At 40.6% G+C, this 25,753-nt stretch overlaps 1 protein-coding gene across 14 annotated transcripts in view; it reads right to left on the bottom strand.

The window, feature by feature from the left end:
- RABGAP1L (RAB GTPase activating protein 1 like) overlaps nucleotides 1-25,753 on the bottom strand; it is an 865,831-nt gene that overhangs the window by 194,466 nt on the left and 645,612 nt on the right. The window contains exon 1 of one of the 14 annotated variants that reach the window (XM_063627312.1): nucleotides 2,939-3,829. The exons of 11 other annotated variants lie outside the window; for them this stretch is intronic. In XM_063627312.1, the coding sequence (XP_063483382.1) occupies nucleotides 2,939-3,106 (168 nt within the window). In that variant the 5' untranslated portion in view covers nucleotides 3,107-3,829. Of the gene's footprint in view, nucleotides 1-2,938; nucleotides 3,830-25,753 lie in introns of those variants that run through there. 2 more of the 14 variants (XM_063627317.1, XM_063627314.1) reach the window with 2 other exon arrangements.

Genomic DNA, 25,753 nt, shown 5'->3' with positions numbered 1-25,753 from the left:
TTGCATCTCCTGTTTTAGTATTTTAATTTCACAAAAGAAAAACATATTCGGTGAATCTACATATAGAATTTAGGCCTTGTGGTAATATCTAAAATGGCATGCTTGTACCTGATTTATTAAAGGAAAATTGCCCTTTACTGGGTGTACCTTTGAAGGGTAACAAGTAAAAATTCCAAATGTGCATCCTCTATTATATCAGTAACCTTCTTCTAACTGAAGGTTATAGAAGCCCAGAGTTCTAGTAGTTTGATGATCCCTCTGTGAATCAGGGAACAATAACTAATAAGGCTCAGAGACCAAATCCACAACACTGTCTTAGTAAATCTTCATTTATTTGATTTTTTAAAAAAATGACTTGTTTTATAATGAAAAAAAATACTGGGATCTTAAAAGTAAAATAAAGTACTTATATGTGCTTAAGCCACAAGCATTCGTGTTTGAAACACGACTAAAAAGGTAAAGAGATGTTTTACACTTTAGTACTTCCTCTTGACTAGAAATGAAAAGATTGCAATACTGCATGTGCAGGATTCCTCTTAGGAGTGCCCTGTGCAGATTAGCCATTGATCCCACATCATTAGCCAGTTCAATAACACAAGGCTGAACAACTTCCCCCTGGTACACATGCTAAACTTTGAGCAGTAACTTACTGAATAGCAGATCCCAACTCACAGCCATATTGCTAATTAAAGAACTTGTAATTTCCCAAAATGTAGAGTACCCTGGTATTACGAATAATTTTTCAAGTGCAACTGTGTAAAACAAAGCCAGAGATTTTCAAGTGCCCCCAAGATAAATCAGCATATGCTTTTCTTTTTCTTTTTGAGATGGAGTTTAGCTCTTGTTGCCCAGGCTGGAGTGCAATGGCACGATCTCAGTTCACCACAATCTCTGCCTCCCAGATTCAAGCAATTCTCCTGTCTCAGCCTCTCAAATAGCTGGGATTACAGGCACACGCCACCATGCCCAGCTAATTTTGTATTTTTAGTAGAGATGGGGTTTCTCCATGTTGGTCAGGCTGGTCTCAAACTCCCGGCCTCAGGTGATCTGCCCACCTCGGCCTCCCCAAGTGCTGGGTATACAGGCGTGAGCCACTGCATCCGGCCTAGCATATGCTTTTCACACATAATGCAAGTGGCATTATTACTTAGGTTCTAGCTGATAGAGCCTAAGTAAGGACTCAAGACCACCTGAGAGATGCACTACTTCAGATGCCTAATTTGGCAACCAAACAGAGTTGGTACAATTGCAACACACAGATATACATGACCTCCAAAGAGCTCAAGCTTGAGAACCCAACTCCCTGTGGATTTTATTGCTAATTAATTTTTTCAGACTAGAGGCAGTTTAAATTCATCCCTAATGCAGAGTTGAATATGCAAAATATTCTTAATTACCAATTTATGTTTTCCTTCAAAACACTGAAAATGTAAATGCCAAAGAGAGGTGGCACCAAATTACTGGAAAGTTACCATTGGAAGCCTTTGAGCCACAAAGTTAAGTAGTCTTTAGGATGCAGAAATATATTAGACCAAGCCTGATTTCTCAGAGATGTAGAGAATTTGTTGAAATATAGTTTAGCACTTCACAATATCAAAACTTCTGAAATAAAATGCTTCTCATTTCACTTACAAAAAAAAAAAAAAAAACAAAACAAAACTCCTTTCTAAATAGAATCATGAATCCTTAGTTTTCTCCTTTATTAAGAAAAAGATGGGGTTCAGGGAAATAATGACTTCACCTGGACATTGAAACACATGTCTTCAGCTCTTTTTATTTCTTCTTTAAATGACAAAGGAACTATATTTCTCAAAAATAACCCCCCTATAATTGTATGCTAGTCATTGCATCAAACTTTGTTTTGCAATGACAAATAGACTTTCCTTAGGATGGGAAATTTCTTATTTACATGGCTACCTAACATGTCTGTTATGATTGTACAGAAGAGATTATATTTGCATGTAAATACATACATAAAGACTGGACTAGTAATTGTAAAGATAAGTATAAATAGAGATGAACTATAGTGAAGGGAGATATGGGAGAGAAAAGAGTTAAATTCAGTCAAGTAAATACTGTACTGAAAAGACTTTAATATGAGAGAACCATAATGAGGAAATAGTCTAAAATGGTATTAAACTCCATTCTATAAAACAGACAAGACTAAATTATTCTTACTCCATTACCACATAATGGTATAGGACTACTGTAACCCAATTACCTTATAGAATAGTTGCTAGGTATAGTTCTCAAGCCTGCAACAGCGATTGTGGGTATTTAATTTTAACCCTTAGTAGGAAATGAGGAAGGGTGATTTTTCTCTTATTCAGGAAATCAAATAACAAGCAAGTCAGACTTCCCAGATTCACAGCACAGAAGCCAGCAGCTTTAAGCTGTTTCACAGATAAACAGTTCAATCATTTTAGGAGAGAAACCTACAATTTCCTACCAAAGTATTTTTAGGTGGTAAAATTCTCTATCAAAAAACAAAACAAAACAAAACAACAATCAAATTGGCAATCAAATGGGGAGGTTAGAAAGCAAACCACACGCAGTCTAGGTAAGTTGCTATGTCTGTTGTAAAATTTAACCCTTTGGAGATATAAATAACAGAATGCCTACATCAAGCACTTGGGTATTCTGCTTTATTGCTGAGCCTAGCCAGGCAGAAAGCCATTTTTTTGCTGCCACAGAGATAATGCCACTAATGTGACCCTGGGCTCTGAGAAGAGAGCCATGATCTCCTCTAACCAATTAAGGGGTGGTGTGGACCAGGCTCCAAATGAGCTGCACAGCAGTGGCCACTCAGCATTTCCTTCTCGGCAGAATGGAGAGAAGAAGAAAACCAGAGACCACAAGCCTCTTTCAGAGATACAAGGAATTTTCACAGAGGATAGCAGATTGCCTACATATGAAGTTCAATGAAAAACAATCTCACCGCCAGAAGCCGAGGCACAAACAGACGATGCCCCATCCCCAGAAGTTCCAGCACTCGACACGCATACTCATTCACCAGCTTGCTCCTCTCGTCGTGCATGTCCTGGGACTTTTTGACAGGAGGTGTTAGCTTAGCAGCTGGGGCTGGGCAGGGCACCCCTTCTTCCATGAGCACTAAGTAGGTATCCAGAATGAGAAAGATGGATCTCTTATCCACAATTTTAAGAACTGCGGTGGGAGGGAAGCCAGGTTTAGGTCTCCCTGGGAGGACGTACAAGCCAGTCTGTGGTGGGAATTGTCAGCTAATGTCTCCACAAGAAAAACATTTTGGCTAAATTATCCACTGCGAGAACCCCAAAGTAGACTGGAAAATGAAAATGAAATCAAGTACTGATCTAAATAAAAAACGGCAAAAGCAATCGAATGCGAGAAAATGGCCAAGAGTGATGCAGGAGAGTTCAGATACATGTGTAAAAACAGACAAGCTGCTTAGAAGGGTCTAGCATGTGAGAATGTGTGAGTGTGTGTATGTGTGTGTGAGAAAGGGTGTGTGTGTGTCTCTATGTGTGAGAAGACAGCAGCAGCAGTAGCCAGGAAGCCAGGGCAGTTGTGAAGCTGCAAGGAGAAAAGGATGAGCTCATTGCAATCCTCGATTCGTGACAAGCAGCGCTGTTGTTGCTGCTGCTGCTGCTACTGCTGCTGCTGCTGCCTCTCGCTGTGAATCAGTAATGAAGGAGTAGGAAAGGAAGGGGAAGGAAGAGGAGGAGGTAGGTGAATGAGCATGCAGTGTGTCTCAGGGGAGAATGCTGTAATAAGAAGCCAATGGCGAGCCATTGGACAGATGCGCTTCCCCCTCCCAGTCTACCTTCAATCAGTGTTAGTCTGACAGCTTCTGCTGTTGAATCCTAAGCCACAGAGAGATGAACTAGCTTTTCCTAACATGTGATGCTCACAGAAAAAAATCAGACAGCCAGTCATCTGAACGGCTGACCTTTATTCACTCTTGCTTTCTAACAACGAGAATAGATCTTATACTTGTATTTAAAGTGGGATGTCCCAATCCTTATTAGATGACTGAAACTGCTACAGAAGAGAGGTATTAGGGTAAAATGATAGAGTATGGACAGAAGAGCCAAAGACCAAGCATCCAAGAAATGACACACCCTCAAGTTGAAGTGTTTTTGCAATAATAATGACTTTTTGCAATGCAAATACAAGAAGCATTTCAGGATTCTGGGAAGGCTGGCCATGATTAAAAGGAAAATTTTTGTAAACAAGCAATATGATAAATAATAAAAATCTAACACATATTAAGAGTATACATTGAAAGAACTATTAGAATTGAAATTCTCAAAGCAAAAATAACTTGTATGCCACAGACCTTGATAAACACTCAGCTAATAGTTGAAAACATTGTTCTGATAAATCTCTAGTCAAATTAATCCTTCCCCAGTAATAATATAAAAATTATCCATAGTTCAAAATTTTACAATCTTAGTGCTAATATGTTATATTAATTTACTTGTCGTGAATAAATAGGTGTAGCCAAATGAAGGCAAAATGACAAAATCACCATAGGGACAGTCTCAACTTTATCCTAACAATTAACTAATCCATATTCAGCATCTTGATTCTGTGGTTCTGTAGTTGCTCTCTTAAGTACCAGGCTGGTTTCTCCATACAAATTATAGCATGGTACAAAGAGAAAGAAGGCTAAGAGAGCCAGAGCATGTATTTTGTGAGTCTTAGTTTTCTACTCTGACAAATAAGACTTACATATCTACAAATAACCAAATAGAAACATATTTATTGATGTATGTCTGTGGGCCTAAAGAAATAGATTAATTATGAAAATGAGCTTAAAGAAATAGGAAGTGAGATTCTGCCTCCCTTAACAATATATTATTTGGTTTCATTTTTCCAAAATCTCAGAAAAACAAGAATTTTAAGAAATTTAACATTTAAAGTATTATTTAACAAGTTATTTTACATGGAATATTTATATGTTGCTGTCAAGCCTTTTATTTCTTCCAAAAATGATTTTTTTTTAATTTATTTGTTTGAAATGGATTGTCACTCTGTCGCCCAGTCTGGAGTGCAGTGGCAGCATCTCGGCTGCAAGCTCTGCCTCCCGGGTTCATATCATTCTCCTGTCTCAGCCTCCCGAGTAGCTGGGACTACAGGTGCCTGCCACCACACCTGGCTATTTATTTTTTTTTGTATTTTTAGTAGAGATGGGGTTTCACCGTGTTAGCCAGGATGGTCTCGATCTCCTGATCTTGTGATCCGCCTGCCTCGGCCTCCCAAAATGCCAAAATGATTTCTTAACAAACTAAATAAAGTAGAGCTAGGCATAGTAGTGTGTGCCTGCATTCCCAGCTACTCCAGAGGCTGAAGTGGGAGGATCCTTTGAGCTCAGGAGTTCCAGGCTGTAACGTGCTACGTTCCTGCCTGTGAACAGCCACTACACTCTAGCCTGGGCAACATAGTGGAACCCCATCTCTAAAAACAAAAACAAAAAACTATGCAAAGTAAAGATCTTAATGTAAAATGATCATAAGCATAGAATATTACATATATACAAATAAATTTCAGGTCCCTAAAGTTTTGGAGTAAATGTTTGATGTACTGCCTAGGATGAGGATAGGTTCAGCTGGAAGAGGGAGACCATAAGAAGGAAAAGGTTCTGGGCCTTTCATACTCTATCCCTAAACACACACGCACACCCATACACACACACCACACACCACACCCCCCCCCACACACACATATCCCCCCACACCTCCCCACATCCCACACACACTCCCCACACACACCCCACACACCCACACTCCCACTCCACACTACACACCCACACAACACCACATACACCCCCACACATCACACCCCCCACACCCTCCTACACACACCCACAGACACACCACACACACACCCCCTACACACACATCCCACACACCACACACACATCCCACACACCACACACACACCCAACACCACACACATCAGACACACACACACACCCTCAGCTCCATTTTTACCTTGTATATATACTGGTGTTATGCATTAAATTTTGTTTGATAGGACTGTGCTACTGCTATGTACAGCACTGCCATAGACATTTCACATTTAAGAACAAGGGAACATCCTGAATTGCTCTTAAATGTGAAAGAAGAATTCAGTGACTTCTTAGGTTATAAGATTTTTTTCTAGTTGACTTTTTAAAGGGTAGGGAAGATGTTTCCACTCAACTAACTTGGCCTTGAAAAGTACTAGCTGAAGCATTTTTTCTTACATAAACCAGAAACAGGACTTGCCCAGAAAGATTACAGTAAAAATAAGTAAAAATTAATCAAATGATTTTGGAACTGTATGGTTTGGCTCTGATGCTCACAAAAAGAAGTTAAAATCAAATATACTATGTATTAAATGTAATAATTAAAATATGATTTTTCTTTTTTTGAGGCAGAGTCTCGCTCTGTCGCCCAGGCTGGAATGCAGTGGCACGATCTCCGCCTCCCAGGTTCAAGCCATTCTCCTGCCTCAGCCCCCCCGAGTAGCTGGGATTACAAGCATGTGCCACCATGCCTGGCTAACTTTTGTATTTTGAGTAGAAACGGGGTTTCACCATGTTGGCCAGGCTGGTCTTCAACTCCTCACCTCATGATCTACCCGCCTCGGCCTCCCAAAGTGCTGGGATTACAGGTGTGAGCCACCGTGCCCAGCAAAATATGTTATCTTAATGAGCAAACCAAGTTTCACTTAAAACATTTAGGTACGTTTAACAAAATGCTGTGTACAAGGCACTACAACAAGTGGTCATGTATTTCAGTTTCCCCATCAAAAATCCCTCATGCTTCCTTTATGCTTCCCCTCAAAAATCCTTGCATTCAAAATTTCCATCATTTCTGCCCTGGTCCTTTTTTCAGGATATTCTTTCAGAATAGAATGTTCATCAATATCAGGTAAAATGATTCTTCTAGAACACTACTTGGTGAAATGAAAAAAGAGATTCTAGGGATTTTTGAAGCCCTAAAAGCATCACTCATTTCAGTGAGCTTTTCCTCCTCTTCCTCCCCAAATCCCAAATACTTTTTTTCATTGTTGAGATTCAGTAATAAATCACAGAACAATCACAGAACACTCTTCTTTTGAAATGGGGTCTTGCTATGTTACCCAGGCTGATCTTGAACTCCTGGGCTCAAGGGATCTCCTACCTCAGCCTACTGAGTAGCTGGGATTATAAGCATGTACCCAATAGAACACTTCACAGAAAACATTTCTGAGTTATAAAGTAGTCCATAAAATGGAATAATAGAAAAGAAACTCTTCTGAATTAACTAGTTAATAATGCATGATTTCTCACATTTCTTTTGGATGAATCACTTACAGAGGAGAAAAACTTATTCCCTCTATCCTCCTAGGTTCTCTGCCTGGGGTCCTGCAAATAAGTCTGAGACAATACAGGTTAGCAAGATAAACATAAACAGAACTTTATTAACACACGTAGTATGCACACACGTGGGAGAAACTCAGTAATAACTAACTCAAAGGAGTGGTTAGTACTTGGGGCTGAGGCCAGGCACAGTAGCTCACACCTATAATCCCAGGACATTGGGAGGCCAAGGCAGGCAGATGGCTTGAGCCCAGGAGTTCAAGACCAGCCTGAGCAACATGGCAAAAACCTTGTCTCTACAAATAATAATAATAATAATAATAATAATAGTAATAATAATTAATCCTGGTGGAACACCTGGAGTCTGAGCTAACCAGGAGGCTGAAGTGGGAGGATCACTTGAGCCTGGAAGGCCAAGGCTGCAATGAGCCACTATTGTGCCACTACACTCCAGCCTTGGTGACAAAGTGAGACCCTGTCTCAGAAAAACAAAAACTTGGGACTTGGGGTTTATTAGCATGTTAAGAAGGAACAATACTTCTGTAGAGAAGTGATAAAACAAAGCACAAGGACTTTGAGCTTCTAGGGTGACAAATTGTAGGAAGGCAAATGAATAGGGAAACTTATGACAGATAAAGACTAGTTAATAAGGTTTGTCTGTATAGACTCCTTCTTGGTGCCATCTCATCTCCATTTATAAGGTTGCTGTCCCTTTCCTGGTATGGAAAGTGAGTGGCGAGGCACCTTCACAAGAAGAATTTATGTTTGACTTTCAGGCACACAGGGGATGGCAGAGAGCTCATCCTGTGTCTGCTTTTCCTCAATCGCCTTTACCTCAAAATAATCCTTATGCCACAGTGATATATGGCGGGGGTGGTGGTGGTGGTGACATATACTGAATCCTTTCATACCCAATAAGAGAGAGTAAGAGAAAAAAACAGGCGATGGTCCCAAAGCCATGGTCTAATGACTAGAAGTGTCATTCTCTGGAGTACTGGAAGTAGGTGGTCAGTGCTGCAATCCCAATCAGAGCCTTGCACTTGAGAATGCTCTTCCTGAACCACTCCACTGTGTCATGGTTATCAGACATGTTCAGGACACATATAGATTTCCATAGTAAAATGAAAAGCACATTTGACTTAATTCATGGACCTATAATTAAGAAAACTGAATGTAACAAAACATGCTAGGTAGTTATCTCAGTAGTTAAAAAATGAAAAAGGAAACATTTTCTGACCTGCAGGAGCTTAAAATCAGGGAGGTATCCAAATACAAAGATAAAGTAGGGTGTGATGGACACTATAAAAGGGGTGACACACTGTGTGCTATGAGGTAGGTATGTCTTTGTTGTCCACAGTAGATGCAGACAAAAGTGGGTTTATACTACTGGGATGGGCCTAGACAAAAATCCAAGAGTAAGGAGAATTAAATATATCTCTAAGACCAAAACAGGGCATTGCTTATTACATCATCTTTTAGTCACATTTACTAGCTGTATGACATGAATAAGTTACTTAGCCCTCTGAGTTTCTGTACGGCAACATCACCTAGCTGGCAAAGCTCCTCTGAAAATTTAATAAATTAATGCATACAAAGGAATCTCTTGTAGTGCCTAGCACATGGTAGGTGCTCAATAACTAGTAGTTTTTTTCATTCTTTCCAGGAAGTCACGTAGAAGAAAAGAAAATGTGTAAAAATACATTGCATTTATCTGGGTTAGGGTTTAGAAAGACAAAAAGAACTTTGGATATATTCACAATAGAAAGAGAGTTAGTCAAACACTGAAAAGACATTCCTGTCAGATCACCTGCCTCTTCGGTTCACTAAGACACAGACACATCAATAAGTAGCAAAGAATCCATGCCCTTCTTGACTAGGAGAGCAAAACCTAATTCTCCAGCTATTCTTTGCCTGATTGACTATTTTTAAAAAGATGAACCTTCAATGATTTTGCAAGTTCCTAAGATCCAGCAAACAGGTCAAAATACAGATGACACAGTGAGTAGTAGTGCCATTGTGGTATTGTAAAATCCTGCACAAATCACACTCTTTCTTTCATTCAAGTCTTGATTCTGGGCCGGGCATGGTGGCTCACGCCTGTAATCACAGCACTTTGGGAGGCCGAGGTGGGCGGATCGCTTGAGGTCAGGAGTTCGAGACCAACCTGGACAACATATCATAAACCTGTCTCTACTAAAAATACAAAAATTAGCTGGGTGTGGTGGTGCATACCTGTAATCCCAGCTACTGGAGAGGCTGAAGCAGGAGAATCGCTTGAACCTGGGAGGCAGAGGTTGCAGTGAGCCAAGATCATGACACTGCACTCAAGCCTGGGTGACACAGTGAAAATCCATCCCCCCCCAAAAAAAGTCTTGATTTTGCTCAATACTGTACTACATGCTTCTGGATATAGAAAGACAGATCAGATGCTGCTTTCTAACTTTAAGGATTATTCAAGCTACTTAAAGAAAAGCTAAAGTGAAATGTAACGAGACTGAGCTTACAAGTTATATCACAGGGAAATGAGTCTCATTATTTTATAGTTGGAACTCAAACATCAAAGAATTAGAGTACAATATAAAAGATACTGTGCAGTTACCTGACATTTTGGTGGGTGGTTGAGGTCACATGTTTATAGCATCTCTGTAAAATACTGTAGACTTACCTAGCTTTTTAGGAATGCTCTAACCTTGTAAAATTTAAGGCATAACTGTTAAAGAAGGTTTTTTGTTTTTAAATAGAAAGGAGAACTTTCCCCTACCAAAAGCAATTTAATAACATTCTGAATAGTCTTGGTAGCATCACTAATACCTATTGCTAATCCTTGTGATCAGGTTCTACTGTAATGCCTTTATTAATGTAAGAATGTCTTATGGTCCGTAGAGTGTCATTTTGTTTCTACTTGGTTTTTCTTTTTCTTTTTTTTTTTTTTGGAGATGGAGTTTCGCTCTTGTTAACCAGGCTGGAGTGCAGTGGCATAATCTTGGCTCACTGCAACCTCTGCCTCCTGGGTTCAAGTGATTCTCCTGCCTCAGCCTCCCAAGTAGCTGGGATTACAGGCGCTCGCCACCACACCCTGCTAATTTTGTATTTTCTGTAGAGACGGGGTTTCACCATGTTGGTCAGGCTGGTCTCGAACTCCTGACCTCAGATGATCCACCCGCCTTGGCTTCCCAAAGTGCTAGGATTACAGGCCTGAGCCACCACGCTGGCCTGTTTCTACTTCTATGTCATTATTGACATGTAGCTCAATAGGCTGCTTATTTTATTACTGGACATTTAGGAAAGGGCTATACTGTACATAGTAAGCCAGACATCTGAAACTTCTAGTAACTAGACTCAGTTATATATAGTTTTAATTGCTTTATTGAGTATGGCTGACATACAGAAAGTTGTAGATATTTTATATGTATAATTTGATGTACTTTGCCATAAGTACACACTTGTGAAACTATTAACACTATCAGTGCCATAAACTTATCCATCATCTCTAAAAATTTCCTCCTATTCCCTTTGTTTTGTTTTGTTTTTCCTTTTGTGGTTAGAGCACTTCCTATAAGAGTCACCTCAACTGAATATTTTATAGCAACACAGACTAAGTCTACTTTTCTTCCATGTGACATTAATTAAAATATTCAAAGACGGTCTTAATTTTCTTTTCTCTAAGCTAATCATCCCTGCTGCTAACTGGGTCTCCTATGAGCTGGTTTCTGGACCATTCTAGACTATTCACAATCATGCTTGCTGCTTCAAGAACACACTTTGGGCCAGGCGCGGTGGCTCACGCTTGTAATCCCAGCACTTTGGGAGGCCGAGGAGGGCGGATCACGAGGTCAGGGGATCGAGACCACGGTGAAACCCCGTCTCTACTAAAAATACAAAAAAAAATTAGCTGGGCGTGGTGGCGAGCGCCTGTAGTCCCAGCTACTCGGAGAGGCTGAGGCAGGAGAATGGCGAGAACCCGGGAGGCGGAGCTTGCAGTGAGCCGAGATCGCGCCACTGCACTCCAGCCTGGGTGACAGAGCGAGACTCTGTCTCAAAAAAAAAAAAAAAAAAGAAATTTTAAAAAAAGAACACACTTTGCACAGTATCTCTCATAGGGCTGCCCTATGAAACAGATACTCTAGATATAATAGAATAATAAAGTAATGAAACCTTGTTAGACCCTAGAAAACACCAAAGTCTAACATGTTTATCCTATTGAAAAGACTGAGGCAGTAGATAAGTGACTGCTCATGATCATAAAACTTGTCAGAGGCAGAGTCAGGAAGCCAAGATCTTCAGAGCACAGATGCACGGCAGGGAACCTAGCATTTCCTGCACTGTAATTTGGTCTTTCAATTAATGTAGCCCATAAAGAACCTATCTTATTAGAAAGCTTATGCTTCACCACTTTATTCCACAAGGAACTGATCCGGAACCTGAGCCTGCCATCTGGTAAGAAAGAATCTAAGATTCTTAGGCTGAGTTGAGAAGGGGTATCCACAAGTCTGCCTTGAGAACTGTCACTTCTAAACACACAGTTGTTATAATAAAGCACATCTGCCTTCTCAATTTTTAACTGATAAGCACTCTCTTTTCCAAATGAGCAGTTCAAGGAGCTACATCCTTGGCAGCTCAGCCACAGCGTCTCTGTAAGAGCTGCTTTCTTGAAGCCATGTTAGTGGCACAGGCTTGAAAATGGAATGCTATCTCAGTTCATTCATCCCCTTTCCTGGACAGTACAGATAAAGCTCATATTTATTTTCAAGCTTAAGCAGAAGGTATAAACATATGTTAGCAGAAGCCTGTTTTTAAATTTTGAATTGATCAGATTAAATTTATCGTGTATAGAATCTAGACTATTCCCTGATCCTCTCAAGCTAGACCAGCATTTTTTTATCTTTATGTGTGTGTATTGTCATTGCTGTTAAAAAATAATGAGGTGTCATACTCATCCTAATAAGTTGTGAATTGTCTCTACCTTTCTTCCTATGGTCCATCCCCAATTCCCTATTAAATTTGCAATCTCTAACATCTTCATCTTCATATTACACAGAATGTTAGGTATAGTTTAACAGCTGTCACTGTAAAAAATAATATTTTCAATGGAGGAGTTATATGGGCCAACCCATGTATTAGCAAGTGAATTTATTTCTACAAAATTAATATGTCAAGATAGGGACATTCATTTTTTTCTTTTTCTTTCTTTTTTTTTTTTTTTTTGAGATAGAGTCTCGCTTCTTCACCCAGGTTGGAGTGCAATGGCACGATCTTGGCTCACTGCAACCTCTGCCTCCTGGGTTCAAGCAATTCTCCTGTCTCAGCCTCCCAAGTAGCTGGGATTACAGGCACATGCCAGCATGCCGGGCTAATTTTTGTATTTTTAGTAGAGATGGAGTTTCACCATGTTGGCCAGGCTGGTCTCGAACTCCTGACCTCAAGTGATCCACCCGCCTCAGCCTCTCAAAGTGCTGGGATTACAGGCGTGAGCCACCACACCCAGCCTCATTTTTTTTTTCCTGAAATGGACAAGTCCATGTTGTGAAACAAAGGTGGTAATAGACTGCACAGCCTCCTCCCACTCTAGCTCTCCCACCATACATAAACACATACCCACCCCACCACACACACACTCATGGCTTCAAATGGATTCAGCAGAATTTCAGAAGGGCCTCCGCACTGTTTTTGCTGCCGATCTTCATATGGCTAGCTCTACTGCATCATTCAATTCCAATGCCATTTTGCTCATAGAGGCTTTCTCTTTTCTTTTTTTTTTTTCACTCTTGTCGCCCAGGCTAGAGTGCAATGGTGCAATCTCAGCTCACTGCAACCTCTGCCTCCTGGGTTCAAGCGATTCTCCTGACTCAGCCTACTGAGTAGCTGGGATTACTGGCATTCAAAATAGCCAGCCACCATGCCTGGCTAATTTTGTATTTTTAGTAGAGACGGGGTTTCACCATGTTGGTCAGGCTGGTCTCGAACTCCTGACCTCAGGTGATCCACCCACCTTGGCCTCCCAAAGTGCTGGGATTACAGGCATTAGCCACCGTGCCCGGCCCAGAGGCCTTCTCTCTTACCATCTTTATCTAATGAAGGGCAGTAAAAAATTTGTATTATTTCTTTTATGACATTTATCACCACTTGAAGTTGTTTTCTTACTTCTTTGTTATGTATTCTCTCTCTCTTTGTTTTTTTTTTTTTTTGAGACAAAGTCTTGCTCTATCTCCCAGACTGGAATGCAGTGGCATGATCTCGGCTCACTGCAACCTCTGCCTCCCAGGTTTCAGTGATCCTCGTGTCTCAGCCTCCTGTGTAGCTAGAACCACAGGTGTGAGCCACCACACCCAGCTAATTTTTTTGTATTTTTAGTAGAGATGGGGTTTCACTATGTTGGCCAGGCTGGTCTTGAACTCCTGGCCTCCAGTGATCTGCCCACCTCAGCCTCCCAAAGTGCCAAGATTACTGTCACGAGCCACCACACCTGGCCAGTTATGTATTATCTCTGTACCTGATTAGAAAATACCAGGGCAGGCTTACAGTGGAGAAGAGCAAGAGATTCAAAAAATCTTAATTGACAAGGGTATGAGAGGAAAACAAACACAAAATAAGATCCTTGTCTCAGCTTCTTCTATTAATTCATTCGTTTTCACTTTGAAATATTATAATTTTACAGGGCCTTAGAACCTCTGTTTCCTTTAGCAACCAAGAGTCAATCACAGTGACCCCTTGACACATTTACAGATTTAATATTTATTGTTTCTGTTCTCCCCAGGAGAACCCACAGAGACACAACACAGTAACTTGTGGGTTTGCTGAGCAATGAACTGAGTCACTCCCATGTAGCAGATGGTGAGTAAATTTAGCTAATAGTCTTTGCCCTTCTCAGTTATTATACAGTCTTATGACAAGGCAGTTATTTTATATCAATTTCATAAGTAAAGAAACTCTGTAAAAAAATCATAGCAGTATTGAAAAATCAGGGAATGTAGGAGCATCTGAAAATATATCCTTCATGAATGTTAAGTTGTTTTTATCCCCTGAACCCATGTTTTTACATACTAAAAAAACAGACAACAGTCCAACTAAATTGGTCTACCTAGTTAATTGCAGTGATTCCTTAAGAATGCCATGATTAATACATAATATTATGCTTCCAAAAAGGCTATTACTGATCTATAACCATCATAAAGACTAGCCACAGAAAAATGCAGAGACCATTTTAGACATGCAAGTAGCTGAGTCACTGTGGTTTTTGGTAAAGAGGAGAAAGGTTTCTATATTTAAAAATAAAGATATCATAATATTGGTATTTAGAGTGTCCTGTGAACTTTGGATAATACATGTTATATAACAGTCAACTACTTTAGGAAAGAGAAGGAATTAAAAACATAAAACAGGCTGACTGCAATGGCTCACACCTGAACCCCCAGCACTTTGGGTGGCTGAAGAGAGAGGATGGCCTGAGCTCAGGAGTTCAAGACCAGCCTGGGCAACATGGTAAAACCCTATCTCTACTAAAAATACAAAAAAATTAGCCAGTTGTGGTGGTGTACGCCTGTGGTTCCAGCTACACAGGAGGCTGAGGCACGAGGATCACTGGAACCTGGGAGGTGGAGGTTGCAGTAAGCCAAGATCACGCCACTGCACTCCAGCCTGGGCAACAGAGCAAGACTTCATCTCAATGTGTCCAATAGGTACATTTAAGGCCAGTAGGTACATCTGAGGCCAAATTATGATGAAAATGGAATGCCAAAAGGATGGGCACTGGGCAACAAGCAGGTGAGGAATGCTACGAAGATAATCTTTTAGAAAGATTAATCTAGTAGCAGAGGGCAGGACAGCTTAAGAGAGGAAGAGACTGAAGGTAGACAAGTCAGAAAGCTCTTGTAGTCAATCGAATGTGAGAAAATGAGAGCCTGGACTGGTGTGCTATGGAAATAGAGCCAAGCTTGAATCTGAGAAGTACCACAAAGAAGAAATACCTCTTCAGTGTTTCTGTGTTAACTTTCTAAAGTACAGGTGGTTTGCTATGACCTCCTTTGTATAACTCACTAATACAAAACTGCCAGAGAGACAATATTCTTTACCAAGTTAGGGAATGGCACACCACAGAGGAAGCAGAATGCCTCCTGATAAATGAACACAGTGGCTCTCTCAAAGTTCCGGGTGCTGAGGCAGAAAGTTGATTATAAGATCACTTGAACTGGTTACTTTCAGCGCAAGTCTAATTATTAATGAAGTTCAAACAATAATACATTAAAGCTGTACCATGCAGAAGCTGGTCTGGTATGACTATTCAATTGCTTAGGGACACCCTGGTTATCACTAAATGCCGTAAGTGAGAACATGTAAGGTCTAGTAAGCTTCTTTCTCTATAAAGCACACATTTTAGCAGCTCTTTTCCTTAAAATTAAAGAGACACCAGGACAGGGAAGTTTTTAAAAGGAAGATAAAAGAAAAGTGGAGGATAGTAATGACTCACTATTCGTTGTCTCACATATCCAACTGTACCCAAGTTCCCTACAGTACCTGGGAAATGCTGCTCAGTTTGCCCCTCTACACCCCTATTGTTGCAGCCTTGGTTAAAGAAGCCTTCATTATTTCTACCCCAGACTATTCTAATAGTATCCTAACTATTCTCCATATGTATTACCAGTACCTTCACATTTCAGTCTTTTTGCCTCCAAATTATCTTCCTAAAACAAAATATTTGATCATGCAATTGTTTGAAAGTATCCATATCCTCTAGTTCACAGGTTCAAAGCACAAGACATCCTTCAGACAAGCTAGATCTATCCTACCTTTCCAATTGCATCTGTCACCTTGACCCCTCCTGCCCAAGGTCCTCATGAAACTTCTCATTATTTCCCAAATATGCTTTTTAAAAATTATGCTTTTCTTATCTACATATATTGTTCTTGTTGCCTAAAACATCATTCCTTGTTTTCTCTTGCTAATCTTTCAAGAGTCAAATGTCACTCTCTCTCTCTTTTTTTTTTTTTGACACAGAGTCTCACTCTGTTACCCAGGCCAGAGTGCAATGGTGCAATGTCACCTCACTGCAATCTCTGCCTCCCGGGTTCAAGTGATTCTCCTGCCTCAGCCTCCCAAGTAGCTGGGATTACAGGCACATACCACCACGCCCGGTTCATTTTTGTATTTTTAGTAGAGACAGGGTTTCACCATGTTGGCCAGGCTGGTCTGGAACTCCTGACCTCGGGTGATCCACCCACCTCGGCCTCCCAAAGTGCTGGGATTACAGGTGTGAGCCACTACATCCAGCCTCACTTTCTCTTTCAAGTCATCCCTGTCATTACCTCCCTCCTCTGGCTTTGCATCCTGTCTCATTTATGACCCTACAATAACAACTCTTCTATGACAATTATTTGTATGCATGTCTGTCTCCCCTACTTCCCAGTGAAACTCTAAGATTAACCACACAACACATTCATTTTCACAACTCTAGTACCCAACAGTTTTTAGTCACTGCGGTCACAGATCATTTAAATAAATATTGAGTAAATGGACAAATGAATAAATGATGCTCACATGAAGAAATAAAATTAAAATATCAGCTTAATTTTTAAAAATATGTATATTAAACTAGGGGATAATAAGCATATATGTCTCTTTAATGTCTAAATTAGTAAGAAGAAAGTTCAAAATGAAAGGAAGTGCAATGTTTATGGATTTCTAAAAGAAGGGAGGGATACTGACACATAGTAAAACAGCATAAAATCCATAAGAAAATAAATAAAGCTCAATGTTATTTAGCAAAGTGCTCACTACCATTTGGTGTTCCTTCAGAAACATGTAAATTTGATTTGGGGAATGTGGGGGTTCTCATGATGATGATCTAGTTCTCTGGAAGTAAATCAGTGAACAAACCCATATGCTTTGCAGGATGGACACAATTGGAGTTCAGAAGTTATTGGCTTCCGTTTGGATTTTACTGTGTACAATATAATAAGGAGGGGAGTGTCAAATAAAACAATATTTTTCATTTCACAAAGAAACAGAGTATGGGTGTTGATGGAAGTAGTAACGTAGTTGGCTATAACTAATAAAGTATTATAAAATCCGATCGTTAAAGTTCCCAAAGTTTTTTAAACAATGTCCACATGAACCTAAACTAATATTAACAAAAAATATCCCTGTTAGAAAATATCTGATTGACAAGTTTATTTGCTCAAAAGGGCAGATACGTAGAATTTACCAGTCACAAGACTGAAATCAAACTCAAGAAAATGACATAGAAATCACTTTGGTAAATGGAAGACTCTTCCACACTCTTCCTCTACAAGTTATTATATTTAGAGAAGATAAAAACTACAAGTAAATGCATAAGATGTTTGAAATGGAGTTAGCCAGACAGTATACACACATTAGTCAAATAATAGAGTTCAAATTTCCATTTATTTTTACATTTACATATTTACATACTTTTTTTACTATTTCTTTCCTATCAGTGATACTCCAGGTTATAATGCTCTGATCATGGGATGCTACAACATTTAAATGAAAGATGAAATACCTAGCCAAAATTCAAGAACTAAAAGTCTAATATATAAGCATTCTGCTGTATTTAAGGCAAAGGGGCCTAAAAGCAGCTGTCACCACTGTAGGGCTTATGGTCTGCACATAATGGTGGAGAAGCAGCATGGGTTATAGACATGAGAGTGAGCAGTTGAATACACATGCTCAAAAGCTCCTACAGGGCTCGAATGGTCCCATTCTTAAAAGAAGTATCACTCCTTTAGCTCTCCAAATACCAGAGTCAGCTTTGCTGTCTTTGCTCTGAAATGAGAATGCATTATTTTCCAACAAGAATGCCTAAGCAGCAAGTGTGCTAAGCAAGAGCTTTTGATTTCTTCTCTTTACTCTAAAATTGCCTAAACATAGCACAATATACCAAGCCAAGATAACTACAATTATTGTTCCTTTACTGGAATTATTTATTTTACTGAAACAGTAGCTGAACGATAAGCTAACCCTAATCTCAGAACAAGACAATTCTCTATTTTAAAATCACTCAGGGTGAGTGCAGTGGCTCACGCCTGTAATCCCAGCACTTTGGGAGGCCGAAGTGGGTGGATCACCTGAGGTCAGGGGTTTGAGACCAGCCTGGCCAATACAGTGAAACCCTGTCTCTACTAAAAATACAAAATTAGTTGGGATTGGCGGTGCATGCCTGTAATCCCAGCTACTCAGGAGGCTGAGGCAGGAGAATTGCTTGAACCTGGCAGGCAGAGGTTGCAGTGAGCCAAGACTGCACCATTGCACTCCAGTCTGGGCAACAAGAGTGAAACTCTGTCTCAAAAATAAAAATAAAATAAAATAAAAAATCACTCATATGGAAATATTGCATTGTGAAATACTGTAATATATTCTTACCCCCAAAACATACCTTTTCATTTAAATGCTACTGAGAATACAATGGGTCCTATTTAAAATATGCCATCTTTCATTATTTTTTAATTAAGGAAGAGTTGCTTATGATTTAATAATCAAGAAGAAACTGACTGGTGGCTTCTGCTCCAATACTGATTCTTCAGAATGGAGCTTCCTCAACCATGCAAGGGCTTGTAGAACACATAAAAGTCTAGTACCAGGTAAACACCCACGTTGCTCTCCACACACTACCCTCACCCCCATTTCTAGGCTGCCTTCCTTTACACTCATTTTGATTTTGCTTTCCTGCAGTTTGGTCTATTCTTGGCTTTGTACTCCGATTCCTGACATGCCCCTCAGGCCAGTCTTGCTTGATGGCCCATGCTTGTCTCAGTTACCTCCTTCAGTTCATCTACTCAACTCAACCTTTACAAAATAAAACATTACCATGTCTGGGTAGAAGATGTTCCCACTACCAGTCCCACGCTTGCTGGGGTAAACCTCTCCCACCTCCCACCACAGTATAGGAGGGACTGCACACTGGTCATATAAAAGAAAGAAAAGAAATCTGAGATAAGATAAATATAATAAATTGACAACAGAGCACTAAAGAGAAGGAAGAACAGAGAATAAGCAGGTAAATCTATAGTTATCCAAATAAAAGAAGAAAAACTTGGTCCGGGCGTGGTGGCTCAAGCCTGTAATCCCAGCACTTTGGGAGGCCGAGGTGGGCGGATCATGAGGTCAGGAGATCAAGACCATCCTGGCTAACACGGTGAAACCCCATCTCTACTAAAAATACAAAAAAATCAGCCGGGCGTGGTGGCGGGCGCCTGTAGTCCCGGCTACTCGGGAGGCTGAGGCAGGAGAATGGCGTGAACCCAGGAGGCGGAGCTTGTAGTGAGCCGAGATCGCACCACTGCATTCCAGCCTGGGTGACAAACCAGACTCCGTCTCAAAAAAAAAAAAAAAAAAAAGAAGAAGAAAAACTCACCGCCTGTAATCTCAGCACTCTAGGAGGCCGAGGCGGGCGGATCATGAGGTCATGAGATGGAGACCATCCTGGCCAATACGGTGAAACCCCGTCTCTAGCAAAGATAAAAAAAATTAGCTAGGCATGGTGGCTTGCGCCTGTATCCCAGCCACTAGGGAGGCTGAGGCAGGAGAATCACTTGAACTCGCGAGGTGGAGGTTGCAGTGGCCTGAGATCACGCCACTGCACTCCAGCCTGGCGGCAGAGTGAGACTCCGTCTCAAAAAAAAAAAAAAAAAAAGAAGAAGAAAACATACCAAAGATGCAAAGATGTTCAGTAACCTCTCAATTATCAACAGAGAATGGCAGTACTAATTTCAAATTGAGGATGAATACAGATTTGAGTAAGTTGTTGCAATTCTATTTGAATATCTCTTATGTATTAGGCATTAACTTGAATAATGAAGTCATTACAAAAAGAACTAGCTCAGGAAGACCTAGGAATGTATTTAGATTTCTTATCTGGTACTGCCTCATACTGTTACGGGCGGCAGGGGCAGGGTGGGTCTTTATTCTTAGAGTTCTCAAGATGGTGACAGCTGCTCCCAACATGGTAGGAAGCCTTTTGTTCTCTGACCTGGGGTTCTTGGCCTCACAGATTCCAAGGAATGGAACCTTGGGCCATGCGGTGTTATAGCTCTATTAGAAGCCGTGAGTCACGGAATAGAACCGTTGAACCCAGCGACTAGTGTTTGGCTAGATTAGGACGAACCTGGGCACTTAGCCACGCAGGAACAATGGCAAGCCTTTAGCCCCATTGGGAGGGGCGGTGGGCGCCTCACTGGATCAGGAGTGCAGCGGACACCCTGCCGGATCCAGAGGGGTGGAAGTCAACGTTGGGTCTGCAATGGTAGCATTCAGCAGTGATGAACGGTAAGCAAAAGCTCAGCTCCAGCCGGAACAAACATGGACCAGAAGAGTGTGCAGTTGTAAGATTTAATAGAGTGAAAACAGAGCTCCCACACGATGGGAGGGGACCCAAAGGGGGTTGCCCGATCCCAGCTGCGGAATGCCTGGGGTTTATACCGCAATCATTGTCCTTCACCCTGTGCTCTCAGATGATAGATGATTTGACTATTTCTTTGCCTCCTGTTTTTAGCCTAATTTGTATTTTAGTGAGCCCTCTTTACTACCTGATTGGTCGGGTGTGAGCTGAGTTACAAGCTCCCTGTTTAAAGGTGGGTGTGGTCACCGTCCACAGCTAGGCTTGGGAATTCTTAATCGGCCTAGGAAATCTAGCTAGTCGTGTCTTTCAATATCACTACCTCAATCCACTGTACCCACAAAATGTCCATTCTTTCCTGTGATGCAAAGTGACATCCCATGCGGAAATGCAGAGCTGCTCCAGAGAAGAGTAACAAAGGAAGAAAAATTTCAAAGAGCATCCACCAAATTCTTTAAATAGCATTTAAGTAAAGCAGGTCCCTGATTGCAGATGACACGATTGTATATCTAGAAAACCCCATTGTCTCAGCCCAAAATCTCCTTAAGCTGATAAGCAACTTTAGCAAAGTCTCAGGATACAAAATCAACGTACAAAAATCACAAGCATTCTTATACACCAATAAAAGACAAACAGAGAGCCAAATCATGAGTGAACTCCCATTCACAATTGCTTCAAAGAGAATAAAATATCTAGGAATCCAACTTACAAGGGAAGTGAAGGACCTCTTCAAGGAGAACTACAAACCACTGCTCAACGAAATAAAAGAGGACACAAACAAATGGAGGAATATTCCATGCTCATGGATAGGAAGAATCAATATTGTGAAAATGGCCACACTGCCCAGGGTAATTTATAGATTCAATGCCATCCCCATCAAGCTACCAATGACTTTCTTCACAGAATTGGAAAAAACTACTTTAAAGTTCATATGGAACCAAAAAAGAGCCCACATCGCCAAGTCAATCCTAAGCCAAAAGAACAAAGCTGGAGGCATCACGCTACCTGACTTTAAACTATACTACAAGGCTACAGTAACCAAAACAGCCTGGTACTGGTACCAAAACAGAGATATAGACCAATGGAACAGAACAGAGCCCTCAGAAATAATACCACACATCTACAACCATCTCATCTTTCACAAACCTGACAAAAACAAGAAATGGGGAAAGGATTCCCTATTTAACAAATGGTGCTGGGAAAACTGGCTAGCCATATGTAGAAAGCTGAAACTGGATCCCTTCCTTACACCTTACACAAAAATTAATTCAAGATGGATTAAAGACTTAAATATTAGACCTAAAACCATAAAAACCCTAGAAGAAAACCTAGGCAATACCATTCAGGACATAGGCATGGGCAAGGACTTCATGTCTAAAACACCAAAAGCAATGGCAACAAAAGCCAAAATTGACAAATGGGATCTAATTAAACTAAAGAGCTTCTGCACAGCAAAAGAAACTACCATCAGAGTGAACAGGCAACCTACAGAATGGGAGAAAATTTTTGCAATCTACTCATCTGACAAAGGACTAATATCCAGAATCTACAAAGAACTCAAACAAATTTACAAGAAAAAAACAAACAACCCCATCAAAAAGTGGGCAAAGGATATGAACAGACACTTCTCAAAAGAAGACATTTATGCAGCCAACAGACACATGAAAAAATGCTCATCATCACTGGCCATCAGAGAAATGCAAATCAAAACCACAATGAGATACCATCTCACACCAGTTAGAATGGCTATCATTAAAATGTCAGGAAACAACAGGTGCTGGAGAGGATGTGGAGAAATAGGAACACTTTTACACTGTTGGTGGGACTGTAAACTAGTTCAACCATTGTGGAAGTCAGTGTGGTGATTCCTCAGGGATCTAGAACTAGAAATACCATTTGACCCAGCTATCCCATTACTGGGTATATACCCAAAGGAATATAAATCATGCTGCTATAAAGACACATGCACATGTATGTTTATTGCGGCACTACTCACAATAGCAAAGACTTGGAACCAACCCAAATGTCCAACAATGATAGACTGGATTAAGAAAATGTGGGCCGGGGGTGGTGGCTCACGCTTGTAATCCCAGCACTTTGGGAGGCCGAGGCGGGCAGATCACGAGGTCAGGAGATCAAGACCACAGTGAAACCCCGTCTCTACTAAAAATACAAAAAATTAGCCGGGCGTGGTGGCGGGTGCCTGTAGTCCCAGCTACTCGGAGAGGCTGAGGCAGGAGAATGGCGTGAACCCAGGAGGCGGAGCTTGCAGTAAGCCGAGATTGCGCCACTGCACTCCAGCCTGGGCAACAGAGCGAGACTCCATCTCAAAAAAAAAAAAGAAAATGTGGCACATACACACCATGGAATACTATGCAGCCATAAAAAAGGATGAGTTCATGTCCTTTGTAGGGACATGGATGAAGCTGGAAACCATCATTCTCAGCAAACTATCGCAAGAACAAAAAACCAAACACTGCATATTCTCACTCATAGGTGGGAATTGAACAATGAGAACACTTGGACATAGGCAGGGGAACATCACACACCGGGGCCTGTCATGGGGTGGTGGGAGGGGGGAGGGATAGCATTAGGAGATACACCTAATGTAAATGATGAGTTAATGGGTGCAGCACACCAACATGGCACATGTATACATATGTAACAAACCTGCACGTTGTGCACATGTACCCCAGAACTTAAAGTATAATAAAAAAGAAATATATATATATATCGAAAACATGTACTTTAGCAAGTAAACCATAATACAACAGTATTCCCTGTGAGTTATCTCTATTTAGGATGATAATGTAAAAATAGAGGAAGGTAACTGATGATCAGGGGTTACATGGGAGCTAGACTTGAAAAACATGAGATTTAGGAAGGCTGGAGGAAGGCTATTCCCAGACAGAAAGCAGGCAAGCGTAAGGTATGTGTGGCTAATCTTGAGTCTACTTCCAGTTTAGGTAGAGCAGAGATCCATGGTGACGTTGGAATCATCCATCTGAGCAGAGTACAGAGGGAGGATTTCGAGGAATAAACTATGTATTTGAAATCAATTTTCAATATTCAGGAGTCAGTGAGGGCCTATTAAATAAGGGAAAAGCAGGATGGAAACAATGTGAGGCCATACCCAACACTGGTAATACTGAGGGAAATTTTAATTAGGGCTTATTTATTTATTTATTTATTTATTTATTGTGAGATGGAGTTTCACTCTTGTTTCCCAGGCTGGAATGCAGTGGCAGTATCTCGGCTCACTGCAATCTCCCCCTCCTGGGTTCAAGCAATTCTCCTGCCTCAGCCTCCTGAGTAGCTGGTTTTACAGGTGCCTCCCACCACACCAAGCTAATTTTTGTATTTTTAGTAGAGATGGGGTTACATCATGTTGGTCAGGCTGGTCTCAAACTCCTGACCTCAGGTGATCCAGGACATGATTGTTTAAATAAAAACTAAATTTGGGAAATATGGGGCTTTTGTATTCAAAAGAAAGGAGTTCAGTATACATAATGTATGTGAAGAGACCTGTATTTACCATGTAAACAATTAACAAATATTAATCAAATGAAGTAAGGGTTAGTATGCTTTCTTTCTAATACAAAACTTCAAAACCAAGCAGAAATCAAATCTTTAGGGAAAAGTCCAAACTACTTCAAACCCTGTTTTAGATGGGGTATAGTTTGCTTAAATAGAACAACTGGAAAAAAAAGCATAAGGTTAATAATCCTTTGGCCTTTCGCTACTTTATGCATCAATTCTGGAATTAGGGATGCTTGCTGAACATGCAGAACTTCACTTGCTCTCCTAGGGGATAAATAGCCTCACACTGTCTTTAAAAAATAAACAGTTTAATTGAAGAATTCAAGACAAGACATACATATATGAAACATCTAAATAACAACAAGACAGCATTTTGGTGTCATAATGAATCACACGTGGTATAATCACAGTAGATGTTCATTTTGGGCAGAAACAGTTTAGAACCATCTTTTAAAGAAGGTGGGGCTTAAGCCACAACATAAGGGCTAGGAAGGCTCAGTATTATACAAAGAAAAGGGAAGATGATATATGAGATAAAGATGTTTTTAGGAAACAGTACTCGAGTTCAACTCAAATACTTTTGATGGGAGAGTGAAAAGGTGAATGCAGTGTTATAATCAGAAACATGATGTACAGATGTGCAATCATAGTCTATGTGCAATCAGCAATCCCTGAAGTTGTGCTGTACACAAGTTGCCTGGCCCACTGAAGATTTTATATAGAATCACTAAAGTTATTAAATTGGAAGTTGGGTTAGGACAAAAACTAGAAATTACTTTTTTTGAAAAGTGTATTTACGACTTCTCCAAAGGCAATAATGCATATAAAAATGCAGAAGGTGGCCGGGTGCAGTGGCTCACGCCTGTAATCCCAGCACTTTGGAAGTCTAAGGCAGGTGGATCACAAGGTCAGGAGTTTGAGACACGCCTGGCCAACATAGTGAAACCCTATCTCTACTAAAAATACAAAAAATTAGCCGGGCATGGTGGCAGGCACCTGTAACTCCAGCTACTCGGGAGGCTGAGGCAGGAGAATTGCTTGAACCCAGGAGGCAGTGGTTGCAGTGAGCTGAGATCACGCCATTACACTCCAGCCTGGGTGACAGTGTGAGACTCTGACTTACAAAAAAAAATGCAGAAAGTTCAAGGACTTATTGTTGAAAGCTACAGAGGAAGAGAAACCCACCAAAGTGATAAGCAAAGAAAGGACCTGAAGAATACAGAATTGTATTCTTATTATATTTTTACCCACATAGGTAGGTACCATTTGCCATGCTCCCCAATTCTTTTGCATAGAGCAGATTCATATTTCAGTGAAGTATTATTTTTCTTCTTCCTTAGGACTTCCTTTAACATTTTCAGTAATCCAGATCTCCTAGTGATGGATTCTTTTAGCTTTTGTATGTCTATAAAAGCATTTCACCTTAGTTTTTGAGAGACAGTTTTGCTTTTTGTTTTGTTTTGTTTAGTATTTTTAACATGTGGTCCCACTGTCTTATTGCTGGCACTGTTTCTAAGGAGAAATCTGCTGATGTA

This window comes from Symphalangus syndactylus, chromosome 12 (genome assembly GCF_028878055.3).
Source record: "Symphalangus syndactylus isolate Jambi chromosome 12, NHGRI_mSymSyn1-v2.1_pri, whole genome shotgun sequence".
In the NCBI taxonomy this organism is placed as follows: Eukaryota; Metazoa; Chordata; class Mammalia; order Primates; family Hylobatidae; genus Symphalangus; species Symphalangus syndactylus.
Note: the sequence above shows the minus strand (reverse complement) of the source record. Positions and strands in the feature narration are given on the sequence as shown.